We start from the raw sequence: 18,039 nt of genomic DNA on the forward strand, positions 1-18,039 counted from the left end.
CGAAGGAGAACAAGCGGGAACCGGGGAGAACGAAGGAGAACAAGCGGGAAGAAGAACAAGCAGGAAAATGAAGGAGAATAAGCGGGAAGGAGAACAAGCGGGAAAACGAAGGAGTACAAGCGGGAACTGGGGAGGGCAGAGGCGGCAGTGGCGAAGGAAAACAAGCGGGAACCGGGGAGAACGAAGGAGAACAAGCGGGAAAACGAAGGAGAACAAGTGGGAACCGGGGAGGGCAGAGGCGGCAGTGGCGAAGGAGAACAAGCGGGAACCGGCCAGCGGGGCCCATGGCGGCGGCGGGGCGACGGTTGTTGGTTGCGGGGTCGGCCGAGCAACGGAAGGGCAACCCGCAGTGGGGCCCGATACCAGGGGATGAAGGTGGGAATGGGGGGAGCGGTGGCTGTCTGGCAGCCGCCCGCAATGACAAACAAGCGGCGGCGGCCACGGCAGGGGCAAGAGGGGGAGGGGCAAGAGGGAGTGGGGCAGGGGGGAGGGGCAAGAGGGAGTGGGGTGGGGGAGGGGCAAGAGGGAGTGGGGTGGGGAGGGGCAAGGGCAAGAGGGAGTGGGGCAGGGGGGAGGGGCAAGGGCAAGAGGGATTGGGGAGGGGAAAGGGAGTGGGGGAGGGGAAAGGGGCAAGAGGGACTGGGACAGGAGGGTGAGAGGGAGCGGAGGGTGAGAGAGAGGGGTGGGAGGGGGAGGGAGGGCAAGAGATTGGGGTGGGAGGGAGGGGAAGAGAGGCAACAGTGTGGGGCCAGAGGAGGCAGTGGGCCCAGTAGGGTGGAGGAGAGGGGAAAAACATAACCCAACTAGCACCCATTATTTTAACGGGCTTAAAAATATGAGTAGTTTTATAATTAAGGACATGAGCAACACATCCATAGCTGAGCTAAAAAGGAAAGGAAAATAGTGTTTTGTTTTTGTTTTCAAGACAAAGATAATTGTCTTGATATTTGTCAATATGGGATTTTTGATATTTGTCAATATGGATATTTGTCAAAAAGGGATTATTAAGAACTACTGTGTTTACCCAAATCCAATATGACTCTGAATTTAAGATTAGCCCTTTTTAAAAATTGAGGCTGAACACTGGTGAAGTGTGTGCGTGCATCAGCGAGGGGCCCATTTTAAAATTTTGTCTCTGGGCCCACTCCAGGCTTGTTACAGCCCTGTATTTATGATATTTACCTGACCCTCTGGTAATATGAACTTGGGGGAAACCTAGAAGCCCTTCCCACGATCAGTGAGAATGGCTTGCAGGCAGGATGCGAGGAAGGCAGGTTACACTCACCCTCCCCACAGACGATCAGATCTTGCTGGCTCGCCTGGGTGGGCGAATTGCCCATTCAGATGAACACTTGACTACTGCCGCCTGCATCTCTGGAGGTCCGGGAAGGGTGCCAGGATGTGATGTCTTGCGTCACCCCTCCCCCTGTAGCTCCCATTACGGAGTGGTGCATTATGGGAATCCACCTCCCCTCCCCCAATAGAGGTTGCTCAACACATTGCAATACTTTAGTAGGTCAACGTATTGTCCTGCTTTGGCTTTTGGATCTCTCTCACTTTCAAGCATACAAATAATCCCCTATGAAGGTCATCTCATCCACTGGCACATCTGGTGGCAGCAGGGAGTACCTCCCTATTAACTATAGCACGACTCCCGTGATGGTGAATTTGTATATAGTGCCTTTCAGCAATAGCTCTTCTGACAGTGGCTTACATAGAAAAGTAAATGATAGATAAATAAGAGCCTTGCCCTTGTCCCAAAAGGACCAGTCTGAAAGGAAACATAAGGTAGGCACCAGCAGCCATCATGGGAGGGATGCTGTCTTGGGGCTGGACAGGGAGATATGCACACGCTTTCCGTGAATATCTCGTGGTGGCCATGAGTTCCCTAAGTTAAAGAGATCCTTTTTGTGAAGAGGTTAGTCCTGTATCTATCGCCAATACACTTACTTGAGCCCCTTTTCCACTCACCCCGCAACTTTTGCAACCTTAACTCTTTGCTCCCTGCACCCAGGAAACTAATTCCTCCTCTTTTTGGGGAAAAAGAACAAAGATCAGAGAGGTAGAAAAAGACAAGAGCTGCACAACGAGCACTGCGGGTTCCTGTTGGACTATGGCCCTTTGCGGGTCACACGCATCCTGAAGGGGGTGGGAAGACACTCTATCTCTCTGCTCTATCATGCTTTGTCTCCGAGAGGAAGGGAATTGTGGAAAGCGGCGGGATCCGCTGCAGAGCAAATGCCCCTTTTGATGCTGAATGGAGCATTTCCTGGGCGGGTGGAGCTAGTGTCCATCGTGACGTGAGGCAGCAAAGCGACTTCACTTCCCTGCTTTTAGCCGGAGGCGCTCCTGGAAGCTTCTTTCACCCCGAAGTCAGAAGGAGCTGCAGCGTCCACGCCTCTCCCTTTGGGGGAAGGTGACCCTGGTCTTCTCCCGCCCGGGCGGGGATCTGGTGAGGCGCTCGTACATTGAGAGAGAGAGGGGGGTCGGGGGGGGGGGGCGCAGAGTGGGAAAAGGAGGAAGGAGGGATGGAGGGAGGGTGGCTGGAGACCTCCAGGCAGGGAGGCAGACAGAGCACAAGGGCAGGGCGGCACATAAGGCAGGCAGCTGCTCATGGGTGGTGGGGGCTAGGCTGAGAGGCGCACTTGGCACGCACGCATGGGTAGTTGGGATGAGCTGCATGGTAAAGGATCTCCTCTCCTCTTTCTTAAAGATCCCGCTTGCCAACTGTTGCTTAGGTCAGTGTTGTCTGCACTGACTGGCAGCAGCTCTCCTGGTTTGTCCCCCCTCCCCCGCATGCCCTCCTCTGGCCCGGCAGAGGCCAGGGATTAAACGTGGGGTTCTTGCGTGCAGAAAGCTCCTGAAAGGGAGGAATAAAGGAGAAGTAGGTGTTGTAGAACGGTGAAGCAGATACAGTGGTGCGGGGCGGGGGAAGCCCAAGGGAGGACTAAGGGGGAGGCTAGTTCTGTGGCCCTTAAGGAAAGACGCCCCCCCCGCACACACACACCCCTTTCCCACCCTCTCTTTCTAGTTCTTCTTTGATTTCTAGCATTTGTCTCCTTTTTCTCCACAAAGTGGAATTTGGGTGTCACAGACCTCCATCCTTGGAAGGTACCGTGTTGGAGGCTGCTTTGGAGCAGATTAAAAATGGAAAAGGGAGACTCGGCTGCCCATGAAGCAGGAAAAGGCCCTGAGGCCAACCAGGCTGGGAGCACTGGGGAATTCTGGGAAAGGACAGAGAAGAAGATCCAGGGAGAGGACACCAGCAGCTCAGATGCACGGTGCAAGCGCTTCAGGCAGTTGTGCTACCAGGAGACCAAGGGGCCTTGAGAGGTTTGCAGCCAACTCCACCACCTTTGCCGTCAGTGGTTGAAGCCAGAGAGATGCACAAAAGCTCAGATGCTGGACCTGGTGATCCTGGAGCAGTTCCTGACCGTTCTGCCCCGGGAGATGGAGAGATGGGTGAGAGAATGCAGAGCGGAGACCAGTTCCCAGGCGGTGTCCCTTGCAGAAGGTTTCCTCCTGAGCCAGGCAGAGGAGAAGCAGCAGGAAGATCAGCAGGTGAGAGAGCACTTCATCCTGGGAGTTGCCAAGAGCTGAGAATGACCTGCCCACCCCACCCCCTCTTCTCTTTGGTTAGGGGCCTTCTCTTGGGGATGGGGCCATCGCTCAGTGGGGGAACATCTGCTTGCATATAGAAGGTCCCAGGTTCACTCCCTGGCATCTCCAGGTAGGGCTGGAAAGGGCTCCTGCATGAAATGTTGGAGAGCCACCTCCAGTTAGCATAGACAGTACTGGGCTGGATGGAGGAAGGTCTGACTCTGTATATGGCAGCTTTTCTTGGGTCTGGTGGCTTAGCTCAGTGGAAGAACATCTGACTGTGTGCAGAAGGAAGGTCTGGGAAGGACTTGTATCTGAAATCTTGGAGAGACGCTGCCAGTTAGTGCATGGAGCAAGATGGACTAAGGGTCTCTAAGGCAGCTTCCTATGTTCCTGTGGGTCTTTCCTGTTTCTAATCTCTCTCTCCCTGTTCCCTGCCTAGGATCTCCTCTTCTGTCTGTTTCAGACGCAAGGACTCTTGACAGAAGCGGTCCCTGATTTCCACGAGGCAGAGACGGACCCATCGGACGCTAGGCAGACACCCTTGTCCAGGGAGATCTTGCATGAGGAGGGCAGTGGTGCCTCTTTGCTGGGTAAGGCGGGATGGGGCAGACACCTTCCTGTCCTCCCTGAAATATCCCTGCTCTCTGTGGTCTCCTTTTATGTTTCCCTGCTCCCATTTGAGGAAGATCCTCCTCTCCAGCCTCTCAAAAGGTTTTAATGATCTTTTGTTTCAGGAGTTACAAATGTTACTCACTGAACCCTTGGAAAGTCACTGCCAGTCAATGTGGACAATAGATCCAGATGGACCAATGGTCTGTCTCAGTAGAAGGCAACTTGTTCCTACAAGTGGCAAGGCTGCTCCATTCACTGTATGATTGCCTGCCCCCCTCCCCACCCCATTTGAAGAATTTGTTCTGCAGACAAGCAACACTGACCTCGTAACAGTTCAGCACCTGCTAAGGGAATGTTTGGGAGTCCACTGATATCCTCCCCTTTTACTTCGGAAAAACCGTCCAGAAGTAAAATGTCCCCCACCTCTCCTCTTCAGGCCTTTTCTCCAGCCTCTCCCCCAGTTTTAAGGATGTACTGAATTATGACAGTTGTCGACATTATGTGCCCACATATGCATGTTGTGTTGTTGCTTCTGCACAAAGCTAACATGGAGTGGTTTTTGAAATTCTCGTTTTTTAAAAAAGATTTGTGTTGGGTTTTCTTATATATTCTCTCTCTCATTCTCCTACAACTTCCCATCACTTTTCTGTCCTTTACAGGTGCTGGCATGACTCTGCCTCTGCATTCTCAGCCATCTCTTCCTTCGGGTGGAGTGGGAGGCGCTTCAGGACGACCAGATCAGGTATGGAAGGATTGCTGGGGAAAGAGGATGGAGGAGGGAGAAGAAATGCCTTGTTCCTCCCCAGGAGCCCATACGGGCAGCCACCCTCCATCTTTACTGGCCCCCTTATCACTGCTAGAGATGTGCACAAAACTGGAAACCCCGGTTCGGTTCGAGTAGATCCAGACACCTCCCGTCATTTTCCGCCCGTTAGACATCTCTCTGTGGTGGCTGTGGCCATTTTGGAGGCTGGTCCACATGCCCGATGGCCATCTGCATGGCCGGAGGGGGGGCATCAGGGTACCTCCCCCCCTGGGGCCATGACAGCATCCTCCGGAGCCCATCAATGGCCCTAAGACTGCCATTAATTTTTCTTCAAATAAACCAACAAACAACCCCCCCAAGCTGGCCCTGGACCGACCTGGTTGGTTCAGTGCGACTTTGAGACCTTGAGCCAGGCCAGTTCGAGTGCGAGCCAACTCGACCTTGAGCCAGCTCCCACATCCCTAATCACTGGCTTGAAGCCCATGATATATGTTCACAGGGTCAGCCACCCAACCTCCTAACCCCTCTCCTTCCTTCCATGCCCACCTTCCTGTATTCTGCCTTTTAGCCCTAAAAGGGACTGCCTTACAAGACTTCATTTCCTCTCCCTGCATCATCTCCCAGGGTTTCTACAGAGGGGAGGGACCTTTTAGCTCCTGGTGGCAGGCAGGCAATGGCTTTTTGGGCCATTCTGGCCCAGTCAAGGGCGGACGTCCTCCCAGTTTCCTCGTTCTCTCCTGCCTGCCTGCATGGTTGCCACTGGCTTCGTGCAGAGCCAAGAGAAGAACTGAGGGGAACATGGATAATAGATGCAAAAAAATCTACCACAGAACCCGTGAACAATGAGAAAGGCAATAAATGCAGAGGCACAAAGCAAGATAAAGCCAAACTACGCATATAATGACAAATTCCCACAGGCACTCATGTTACAACAGCAAGTAAATACAATAGTAAGTGCAGAGCCAGGAAACCCCCAGATGCTGATCGGCTTGGCACCCAGTCTAGTGAGTGCCCTGCCCTACTGGGCGTTGGGGGAAAGTCCAAATGCCCCTTTCCTTCTCAGCTCACCTTACCTGAACAGTTCTTCTGACTATTGCTTAGGAGAAACAGAACCGTGATGTGATCTTCAAGGGAAGAAATGTGTTCTCCTTTCTCTCTTTCAGGGCCAGGTGACCTTTGAGGACGTGGCCGTGCATTTCTGAGGAGGAGTGGGCTCTGCTGGATTCTGGCCAAAAGACTGCACAGGGAAGTCATGGAAGAGAATGGTTGGATAGTGGCCTCTCTGGGTGCGACTCCCTCTTTTTCCCTTAGAAGGCATCAGAAGTATCAGACTAGTTTGCTGTGATGGTGGCAGCATGGCAGTGTGGTCTACTTGCCAGGGAGGGCCAGTGAGGTGTACTTGTCTGTTTCAAACAAGAAGATCCGGGTCAGAATGCCCAAGCGATCCATCTCACTGGTTGGCTCTGAACCCAGAATCTCTCAGCCCAACATATCTTGTAGGGTTGTTGTGAGGCTAGGAGGTGATGAAGGGTGTGATAGAAATGCAATTAATAATGGTAAAGGAAAGGCTATTCCCACGACCAACCAAAACTGGGCTAAGGGATCCCAGCCCGGTTTTGGCCGGTCGTGTGCCGCCACGGGAGTTAAGAACATAAGAGCAGTCCTGGTGGATCAGGCCCAAGGCCCATCTAGTCCAGCATCCTGTTTTACACAGTGGCCCACCAGATGCTGCTGGAAGCCTACAGGCAGGGTTTGGGGATATGCCCTCTCTCTTGCTGTTACTCCCCTGCAACTGATTGTGCGGTTACCGGCATCTCGCCCTCTAAAAGGCCCTCCCCCAACAAGGTTAGCAGAGTGAGTGCTCTGCTAACCCCATTTTTGTGATCGTGAGTTGCAACGGTGCGGCTCTGTGGTTCTCCCCTGACTTGGAGGCTAGAACAAGCCTCCTAGTGTCAGGGAGAGGGGGCTCTCCAGAATGCCCTGCACACTTGAGAGGGGCATTCTGGGACTTCTGGGGGCCTGGCGGACCCTGATGTCCATGAGGGAGCCAGTAATTGTGTGGGTGGGCAATCTGGCCGCCCAGGGTGGGCTTTCCGCTCATCTGTTGGGAGAGTGGGCCAAACTTGCTCTCCCTGCAGAACCCGCTACGGCTCTCCACACTGCTCATGTGGAGAGCCTTAAAGCCTCCTTGAGGCGCCCCTGTCTGACAGACCCTGAAGAGGTGACACTTCCTCATATGGGCTCAGACCCTTGATCCATCTGACTCACTAGGACCCTGACTGGCCCCAACTCTCCAGGGTTTCCGATGAAGAATTCCCCAGGGCTGCATGGAGACTGAAGCTGGGGCCTCCTGCAGGCCAAGCAGATGCTCTGCCCCTGAGCTGCAGCCCCTCCCCTCAGGAGGCTGACCGTCTGCAGGGAGGGCGATTATAACGTATATGATACCTCTGAGAGGGAGATGTATGAGCCCGCTTTATATAAAATGTATAGCTTATATCTTATCCCAGTTAATCCTCTCTCCCCAAAAAGTGAACAACTTTGGTCTTAGGCTGAGCTAAGCCAAAGATGATTCAGACAGGTTTTAAAAAATGTAGAGGAGGGATTCTTTTCTGTACCAATATCTCTTTTATTGCAAAAATCAAAATTATATCAGAATCAATACTGAGTTGCATGGACACTAAGTCAAGGCACACATACAACTAGATGTTCAGTTTCCAAAATACAGTAGCATATACAAAATACAAGGAGAAAGTACTAAAAGGAACCTAAAATATACAAAACAGTTCCTATTTCTCCAGGAATACAGCTTGCACAAAAGCAATTTCCTTCCTTGATGTTTTCACGCCACAGCAGTATCCACTCCAGGTCTTCTCCAGGAAGCCTCCTACTGGCCTCTCTAATGTATGAGAGAGGTGGCACCCTTCACTCTCACTCCCCGCCCCGCCTCCCAATTCAAAACCTGTCAGAAGCTGAGGACCTCATTGTCATGCCTGGTTTTGTTGTGACTGGGAGGAGAGACGTGAAGGCCCTACACAGAGTGCATAACAACAGGTGTGCAAACAAGGCCTCACTGGAAGCCTCCACAGAATGTCTTTACCGAGGTCAAAAGGGCTCATTATGTCAATCAAACACCCACCCAAAATGGAACGCTCTCTGTGACAAGTGGCACCCCACTCGTCAGCCTGGGACTCTACTAGTGACGGGGGTCAGTACCCCAAACTAGAGAGGTTAACAGTCTTATACTTACCAGTATTACTGAGCAATCTCTATTTATCTCTACTTCTCTTTGTCTTCTCTTTCTCTTTCACTGTGGCCATCATGCTCACCCCGAGTAGCGTAGCTGAGGGCTGCGTGAGGAGAAGGTTTACCACTCTGGATACAGAATGAACTTTTAAATGAAAGAAAATCAAGTTTATTCATGTACAAGCAGCTTAAAGGTTTTTCTCTGCCAAAGCAGGGCTTGACGCTTGTAAGGGTTTCTTTAATCATAGTAACAAGCCTTGGCTAAAGTGTAAATAATGTGAGATGTAAGATGGTGAGACACAGACTTCACCCACTGGCAGACATTTTACACAGTGTAAATTGACAGACTGTACTATTTATCTAAGTATATGACTGAGATAGCCACAGTTGGATCGCCTGTCACCTATAGACACAGATCCTGTCCTATCCCGTCCCTCCCTGGAACCCCACCAGTCTCAGAACAGACCTCTCTAGAAACCCTCTAGCTAGCTCTCTATGTCCCTATCTATGGGCTTTTCTAAGCCCTATATGATACACCGAGTGTTCAGTAGTTCAGTTTAACTGCCTCTTTCTGCTCCATTCGGAAGCCTCCCCCTTAGGAATCCCACCTTGAGGGTGGTTTGTTGGGCTTCAAAAGATTATTGATAGGACTGTAGCTGCTTCCAACTATCACACTGTCCATAACAGGATCGCAGCCTTCCAAAGCATCTTGAGAGAGGGAGATCCAGCATCTGTTAAGCATATAGAAGAACAGGCCTTGTTGAAGGAGAACCAGTATGATTTCTTCAAGGGAAGGTATTGCCTCACTAACCTTTTGGAGTTTTTGAGAGTTTCAACAGGCATATGGATAAAGGTGATCCGGTTGACATTGTATACTTGGACTTCCAAGAAGCTTTTGATAAAGTTCCCCAACAAAGGCTCTTGAGTAAACTTAGCAGTTATGGAATAAGGGGACAGGTTCATGTGTGGATAGGTAACTGGTTGAAGGACAGGAAACAGAGTAGGACGAAATGGACATTATTCATAATGGAGGTAGGTAGGAAGTGGGGTCCCTCAGGTATTGGTACTGGGACCAGTGCTCTTTAACTTGTTCATAAACGATCTAGACTTTGACCAGCGGAGTGGCCAAATTTGCAGATAGACACAAAACTATTTAGGGTAGTGAAATCCACAACGGATTGTGAGGAACTCCAAAAAGATCTCTCCAAACCAGGGGACTGGGCGACAAAATGGCAAATGAGGTTCAATGTGAGCAAGTGTAAAGTGATGCACATTGGGGCAAAAAACACCAACTTCACATATATGCTGATGGGATCTGAGCTGTTGGTGACTAAAAAGGAGACGGATCTTGGGGTCGTGGTGGACAGCTCATTGAAAGTGTTGTCTCAATGCACGGCAGCTGACAAAAAAAGCTAATTCCATGCTAGGAATCATTAGGATGGGGGTTGAAAATAAAAGTGCCATTTTATTTTCTCTTATAATGCCCTTATACAAATCTCTGGTGCGGCCACATCTGGAGTGCTGTGCACAGCTTTGGTCACCCTATCTTAAGAAGATTATTATAGAACTGGAAAAAGTGCAAAGAGGGCAACCAAAATGATCAGGGGCTTGGAGCACCTTCCTTCTGAGGCTAGGCTACAGCATCTGGGGCTCTTTATCATGGAAAAGAGGCGACTAAGGGGAGACTTGATCAAAGTGTCTAAAATTATGCATGGAGTGGAAAGGGTGGACAGAGAGAAATTTTTCTCCTTCTCTCACAATGCTAGAACCAGGGGTCACCCCATGAAACTGAAGGTCGGGCAATTAAGGACTGACAAGGAAGTACTTTTTCACACAGGGCATCATTAATTTATGGAGTTCCTTGCCATGGGATGTGCTGATGGCCAACCGCTTGGATGGCTTTAAAAGGGGCTTAGACAGATTCATGGAGGAGAAGTCTATCAATGGCTACTAGTCTGGTGGCTGTGGGCCATCTCCGTCCTCAAAGGCACGATGCCTCTCAATCCCAGTTGCAGGGGAGCAACCGCAGGAGAGAGGGCATGCACATACGTCTTGCCTGAGGGCTCTCCAGAGGGACCTGGTGGGCCACTTTGTGAAACAGGGTGCTGGACTAGATGGGCCATGTGCCTGATCCAGCAGAGCTGTTCTTATGTTCTTACCTGTACAGACACTCATCCTGGGGGAGGTTCCCCTCTCAGCTATGTAATGTGAGCAGAAGGGTAGCTGGGAGGTCACTTCAGCTGTGTTTGGGCTGTTCCAGCTGCCAGGCTGCAGAAGCCCCCGTGGGAGGTGGGTGTCACGATCTCACTCTACTGAAGAAGCTGACCAGAGACTTTTGACACAATAGCCAGTTGGAATTGTAGCTCAAACTTCAGCTTTAGTGATAAATGGTACTTTTTAACAGTTTCACCATGAATACAGGAATAAGAAGATAGGAACATAAGAACAGCCCTGCTGGATCAGATCCAAGGCCCATCTAGTCCAGCATCCTGTTTCGCACAGTAGCCCACCAGATGCCGTTGGAAGCCACAGGCAGGAGTTGAGGGCATGCCCTCTCTCCTGCTGTTACTCCCCTGCAGCTGGTATTCAGAGGCATCCTGCCTTTGAGGCTGGAGGTGGCCCACAGCTCTCCGACTAGTAGCCGTTGATAGACCTCTTTCCCATGAAGTTATCTAAACCCTTCTTAAAGCCACCCAGGTTGTTGGCTGTCACCACATCTTGTGGCAGAGAATTCCACAAGTTGATGATGTGTTGTGTGAAAAAGTACTTCTGTTTGTTGGTCCTAAATTTCTTCGCAATCAATTTCATGGGATGATCCCTGGTTCTAGTGTTATGTGAGAGGGAGAAGAATTTCTCTCTGTCCACTTTCTCCACACCATGCATGATTTTATAGACCTCTATCCTGTCACCCCGCAGTCGTCTTTCCCCCCACTGGTTCTTACCATTCTACTTGGTTTCTGTTACACCCACTATATCTATGTTTTCATTAGTAACCAAGTACTCCAGCTCACCAATCTTGGCTCGGAATTCTTCTGGCATTGGTGTATAGACACCTATATGCCAGGTCCCTCTCCTGGTGCTGGTGTGTGCTTTCCTGCTTACCATCATTTGTCCTATTTGGCAAGCTGTCCTGTGTTTCCTTCTGCTCAACTCCTGGCTCTGCTCTGTCCCCTTCTGGTTTATCCAAAACATGTTCACCCTCACCCCTTAGGGGATTTTGCTGGCTGCAGCAGATCCTACTATTTAGTTCCATGCCATTATTTAGTATAATGCCATAAATATTCTCAGAGTATCTAATTGCACTAGCCATTTGAGCCCAATCCAAGCTTAATCACTACCTGTTCCCAAACCCCCACATGTATCTTATCAAAGACTTTGAGGCAATTCTCACAATCGCCCCCAAACGGGCCAATGGAGCCCGGCCCGCTTTGGGGCGATCGTGGGCTGCAACAGGAGCTGCACGGCTCCTGGCAGCTAATCGCCCTAAATACCCCTCCCCTAAGATGAGGTTAATGGAGCGGGTGCTTCGTTAATCTCCTCTTTTGGCTTGCCTGTTGCCGCGGCATGCGGTGACACACGATAGACCCCTGACCTCCCGGGCTTGGGGGTCTCTACAGGATTCCCCATGTGCTTGCGTGAGGCATCCTGGAACTTTTGGGGGCCTCGTGGCCCCCAATCCCCGCAGCCCCCGCCGGTTCCGTGACAGCGCCGGCAGTCGTGTGGGCGGCCGATCCGGCGGCATCAAAGAACCCACACAGGAGAGAAGCCATAAAAATGCTTGGAGTGTGGAAAGACCTTCTGCCAGAAGCGAAATCTTACTATACATCATAGAATCCAGACCGGGGAGAAACCACATAACTGCTTGGAGTGTGGAAAGGGCCAATGCAGGCTTACTGTGCATCAGAGAACGCATGCAGGAGAGAAGCCACGTAACTGATTTGAGTGTGGATAGAGCTTTGGCAAAAAGTGAGCTGGAATTGGTGCTCCCGGCAGTTAACCGCCCTAAATAGCCCTCCCCGAAGACAAGGAGCAAATGTTCCGTTAACCTCCTTTTTGCTCATGTGTTCCTGCGGCGTGCAGTGACACAAGAGTAGACCCCTGGGGGGTCTTGGGGGTCTCTCCAGGATGCCCCGCGCACTTGCCCCTGGAACTTGTGGGGGCCGCGTGGCCCCCGATCCCCACAGCCCTCACCACCAGCTTTCTCTCCCAACTCCCAATGTTTTTAGTACAATATAACCAAAATTCAATCTCCAGTACATATGATTTATTAAGTTCATATTTTATTTTATTATGTTTTTTATTTGTACACTGCCCCAAACTTCCGTCTCTCAATGACCAACAAAAATTGATACAACTCCTCGGAGGGTTGTGTAGCATATGAAGTTCAATTGAACGACCGGACCAGCCGGTCATTTCGACTGAACTGCTTCGGCACATCACAGTTCGATTTCTATTTATTCCAATTCGAATTGAACTGCATTTTTGTCTGGTTTGCACACCCCTAGCAGATATTCTATTTTGTTGCTTCATCTGTTTCAGTTTAGAAGCCTAAATTTCTTCACCTGCTGATTTCTCTCCCAACTCCCATTTTTTTTTAGTACAATATAACAGAAACTCAATCTCCAATGCATATGATTTGTGAAGTACATATTTTATTTTATTATATATTTTATTTCTACACTGCCCCAAACGTCCATCTCTGAATGACCAACAAACATTTATAAAATTCCTGAGAGGGGTGTGTAGCATATGAAGTTAATAATGCCTTGGCCTTTTCCCCCTAAAGACTCTCTTAGCTTTTTGTAACTTTTTAAAAATAGGGTGCATATCTTATTATACAGCTCCTTATAAAACATTTAAGAGCATCCCATATTAGTGAGAATGAAGCTATAGACCCCCTATTAAAATGAAACAATTCTTCCATCTCCCTTTCAAGCTATTCCACAAAATACATAGCATTCAGCAAGGAAGTATTCATATACTATCTAAATGAAGTATTACACCGGCCTTCTAGTGCCAAACTAACTTAACGGGAGCATAACAGGGGTCTAAGGCCAGTTCTGTTTGCTGTATGTTTTCCTTTCTTTTCTCAGTCTGAGTCCAATAGCTTTTAGTGTAATCACATAGACAGCAAATATGGAAAAAGCTGCCAACCTTTCTTCTCATAATCTTTCCTGAAGGCTCCTTTTCTATCCCAGGTTGTGACCAATTTTCTGGCTTAATCCCAGCAGGTGACAGTCGGAGGAGGAAGGAGGAGGCAAATCCTTTTGGAGGATATTTGGGAAGTGTAAGATGGAAGAAGAGGGAAAAACAGAAAAAGAAAACGGAAACAAAATGGAAGAAGAGGATTGGACCATTTGCTACTCAGCCTGGTGATGTCCATGAAAATGGAATGCAAAAAACAATGCAGAAAGAAAGAGAAAGAAGGCTGCAGAATCTGAGAAGGAAAAGCTTCAGTTCAAGCTTTAAACTTCAGTGGAAAATGCCCAGAGATGAGAAATCATATACATGCTTGGAGTGCGGAAGGAGTTTCAGACGGAAGGGAAATCTTACTAGGCATCAAAGAACCCATACTGGAGAGAAACCATATAAATGCTTGGAGTGTGGAAGAAGCTTCAGCACTAATGCCCACCTTACTGTGCATCAAAGAACACACACAGGAGAGAAACCATATAAATGTCTGGTGTGTGGAAAGAGCTTCAGTGAAAGTGGAACACTTACTGTGCATCAAAGAACACACACAGGAGAGAAACCATATAAATGTCTGGTGTGTGGAAAGAGCTTCAGTGAAAGTGGAACACTTACTGTGCATCAACGAACCCACACAGGAGAGAAACCATATAAATGCTTGGAGTGTGGAAAGAGCTTTAATGAGAATGGAAAGCTTACTGTGCATCAACGAACTCACACAGGAATGAAACCATATAAATGCTTGGAGTGTGGCAAGAGTTTCATCCATAAGGTAGCTCTTACTTTACATTGTAGAATCCATACTGGGGAAAAACCATATAAATGTTTGGAGTGTGGAAAGAGCTTCAGTGAAAGTGGAAAGCTTACTGTGTATCAACGAACCCACACAGGAGAGAAACCATATATATGCTTGGAGTGTGGAAGGAGCTTCAGGGAGAATGGAAAGCTTACTAGGCATCAAAGAATCCATACAGGAGAGAAACTATATAAATGTATGGAGTGTGGAAAAAGCTTCAGTCAAAATGGAACACTTACTATGCATCAAAGAACCCACACAGGGGAGAAACCATATAAATGTCTGGTGTGTGGAAAGAGCTTCAGTGTGAATGGAACACTTGCTATACATAAAAGAACCCACACAGGAGAGAAACCGTATAAATGCTTGGAGTGTGCAAAGAGCTACAGCAGCAATGCATGCCTTACTGTGCATCAAAGAACCCACACAGAGAAACCATATAAATGCTTGGAGTGTGGAAAGAGCTTCAGCGTGAATGGGAAGCTTACTGTACATCAAAGAACACACACTGGAGAGAAACCATACAAATGTCTGGTGTGTGGAAAGAGCTTCAGTGAAAGTGGAAATCTTACTAGGCATCAAAGAATCCACACTGGTGTGAAACCATATAAATGTTTGGAGTGTTGAAAAAGCTTCAGCGGCGATACATGCCTTACTGTGCATCTAAGAACCCACACAGGAGAGAAACCACACCATGCATAATTGTGTAGACCTCTATCATGCCTCCCCTCAGTCGTCATTTTTCTAAACGAAAAAGCCTCAGGTGGTGCAGCCTTGCCTCATAATAAAGGTGCTCTAGGCCCCTGATCATCTTGATTGCCTTCTTCTGCAAGTTTTCCAGTTCTACAATGTCCTTCTTAAGATCTGGTGACCGGAAATGAACACAGTACTCCAAATGTGGCTGTACCATAGTTTTGTATAAGGGCCTCATAATATTAGCAGTTTTATTTTCAATCCCCTTTCTGATAATTCCAAGCATGGAATTTGCCTTTTTCACAGCTGCTGCACATTGAACCAAGACTTTCAATGAGCTGTCCACCACAACCCCAAGATCCCTCTCCTGAGAGCCTGATCTCATAAGAGTATATGTGAAGTTGGGTTTTTTTGCCCCAGTGTGCACCATTTTACACTTTATTTTATTCATTCTTTAATTCATTCATTCATTCATTCATTCATTCAATTTTTATACCACCCTTCCAAAAAGGCTCAGGGCACTTGCTAACATTGAACCGCATTTGCCATTTTGTTGCCCACTCCCCCAGTGTGGAGAGCTCCTTTTCACAATAACTCTTTGCAATCTCTTTTGGTATTCACTACCTTAATTAGTTGGGTGTCATCTGCAAATTTGGCCACCTCATTGCTTACCCCAACTTCTGAACCATTTATCAATAAATTAAGAAGCACTGCTCCCAGTACAGATCCCTGGGGAACCCCACCTCCTACCTATCTCCATTTAGAGAACTTTCCCTTTATAATCTCTGCTCTGCTTCCTGTCCTGCAATCAGTTACCAATCCACACATGAAACTGTCCCCTTATCCCATGACTGCTAAGTTTTCTCAAAGAGTCTATGATGAGGAACTTTGTTGAAAGCTTTTTGAAAGTCCAGGTATACTGTGTCCACTGGATAGCCTTTATCCACACACCTGTTGACACTCTCAAAGAACTCCAAAAGGTTGGCGAGGCAAGACGTACCACTGCAGAAGCCCAATTGGCTGATGGAAGAGGAATCTGTCACATAGTACTCCTATGTTATCATTATGCTCCTCTTCATAATGAAGGGGAAAGAAGAACCAAGGAAGTGCTGGAAAGATTTAAAATCATGATGCAACTTCAGGTTGAGCTCCTCCAAAAGCTGTTGTGATCCAAACGTTTCCTGCAAATGTTTTTAGTTTCTCTTTCAGTATTTTCTGCTTAGTTAAAATAGGAGAAAATGTGAGGCCAGAGTCCTCATAATAAATGAATACATCAACTTCTTTCCCTAAAACAGAGGAATGAAAGATGGATGACAAAGAGTCCTTGTTATAGATAATGTTACGAGCACATGTGCCATAACCTTAGGCTTTAAGGTAGCAACTCAGAAGCATGTGGAATTCAGGCCTGTGTCTGATTTCATTTTCTATTAAGAAATGAATTAAGGCCTGGACTGAAGGTGAACTGACACCCAGGTCAACTGCTCTGTGAAGGAGGAGGCAATCCAGCATTGGTTTTTGTTTTTTTGCAAATTCAATTTTTATTGATTTTAACAATAGCAATATTATCATTGACAGCATTGTATTGTGAAATGGGTACTCAAGGCCAGGCCTGAGCTAATCAATATGCTAAAATGTGACTCACTACCAGATAATGTCTGAGGAAGAGGCCAGAGGCTGATCTCCCCTCTCCTGTTGCAAGAAATCTATGTTAATCTTTGTCAGTGATGGCTCTGCTATGCCCAAAGGGGATTACTCTGTTGCTGTCTATAGAAATTCCACCCTAGGAGAACACCTGTAGATTTAGTCCTTCTACTAACACTTTAACACCTTTTGGGGTCAGACTGGCAAATCGGGGAAGATGCAATTTGTAGCTCTGAGATGCAGATGTGCTTTGGGCAATGTTCCCCCTCCCTTCTAAGCACACAGTTTACAGAAGATGAGATTCAGATCTCTCTGGCCTGGCCAATATCCTGAATAATTAAAAGACATTGTCCAGAAGGTAACAGCGTTGTCACCCCTTTTTGGGGACCCAGGAAAAGAGGAGATTTGAATAGATTCTATGAGAGATCAAAGGAAAATACACTATAAAGAATGAGGCTACTGGACAGAGAGTTAGCAGTCTTTTGCCTATGGGCATCTTGTGTCTACATTCAAGATCTGCTCACAAGCGATCCCAGAGTTTGCTGCTAAGCTGCGGGGCAACAAGCAGGAACTCTGTCCATGGACAGGAGCTGTCTGTGACTTCTACTGCGCAGTGAGAAGTCAAGACTTCCCCAGCCATGGTGCTCTGACTCTCAGCCGTGATCTGAGCAACTGCAACAACTCCTGTCTCCAGCCAGAGGCCTCGCTCCTTCAGCTGAAAGATCCTGCGTTCTCAAGTCTCTCTGATCCTGGTAATATGCCTCTACAAGCCTTGGGGTCTTTCTATCTTCCCCCCTCCTTCTCCTTCCCGCCCTTTTTTCCTCTACTAACTCCTGATCCACCCCCAAACCATGCCAGCCCTCAGCCTTCCTCCCCGCCCTTTTCCGTCTGTATCTGAATTATATTAGGCTCTAGGAAGATTTAATACACACACATATGGTAGTTAGGAACACTGGTTGAATATTGGTGCTGGCTAGGATGTTCTGTTTTAAATGCTGTAAGTAATATATTGATAGAGTGTTCTGCTTTCTGCTCAGCTTGATTGCTGCTGTTATTCTTTTATACTCAATAATGCCCATTGAATCCTTTTAGGAATGGTTTGATCTCCTTTCTTCCTTGCGCCCAGATCCTACGTGGTCACTATATAAAAGAACTTGGTCACTTGGTGACACTATGGGACAGGCCTAATTTTGTATGCTAGCTAATGAGCATATTTGGTATATAAATCAGGCCTGGACCGTAACAATAACCTTTTATGATGATGACCCCCCCCCCGCCCCCCGCCGAGAAAGCAATACAAATTCCATTTCTGACCATCATTGTTGTCAAGATATTTATGAATCTTTCCCCACGGTCATTATCTAGAGCAGGGAGGCCGATTCATGTCCATTTGAAATACAGAAGTAGTTTCACAACCCCCACATACTGGGTTTCTTCTTTTGGAGCCACTTGGTAGACAAAAGGGAATATCCTCTATAATAAAATGGTTAGGTGT

The 18,039-nt window shown here is 48.1% G+C and overlaps 1 protein-coding gene and 1 pseudogene across 3 annotated transcripts; both read left to right on the forward strand.

Moving 5' to 3' along the window:
• LOC128343875 (zinc finger protein 624-like) overlaps positions 1 to 17,635 on the forward strand; it is a 36,519-nt pseudogene extending 18,884 nt beyond the window's left edge.
• Positions 742 to 13,590, forward strand: LOC128346282 (zinc finger and SCAN domain-containing protein 31-like). 3 transcript variants are annotated; one of them, XM_053299422.1, is made up of 6 exons: positions 742 to 2,452; positions 3,076 to 3,561; positions 4,043 to 4,193; positions 4,875 to 4,957; positions 6,145 to 6,267; positions 13,456 to 13,590. In XM_053299422.1, the coding sequence occupies exons 2-5, from the start codon at positions 3,400 to 3,402 to the stop codon at positions 6,181 to 6,183; spliced, it is 435 nt and encodes a 144-aa protein (XP_053155397.1). In that variant the 5' UTR covers positions 742 to 2,452; positions 3,076 to 3,399; the 3' UTR covers positions 6,184 to 6,267; positions 13,456 to 13,590. The 3 variants fall into 3 exon arrangements, with proteins under 3 accessions (XP_053155397.1, XP_053155399.1, XP_053155398.1); XM_053299424.1 differs by having other exon boundaries at positions 4,067 to 4,193; XM_053299423.1 differs by having other exon boundaries at positions 13,453 to 13,582.
• Positions 17,636 to 18,039: the final 404 nt, after the last annotated feature.

The sequence above is a fragment of the Hemicordylus capensis genome, chromosome 2, assembly GCF_027244095.1.
Source record: "Hemicordylus capensis ecotype Gifberg chromosome 2, rHemCap1.1.pri, whole genome shotgun sequence".
NCBI classification, from domain to species: domain Eukaryota; kingdom Metazoa; phylum Chordata; class Lepidosauria; order Squamata; family Cordylidae; genus Hemicordylus; species Hemicordylus capensis.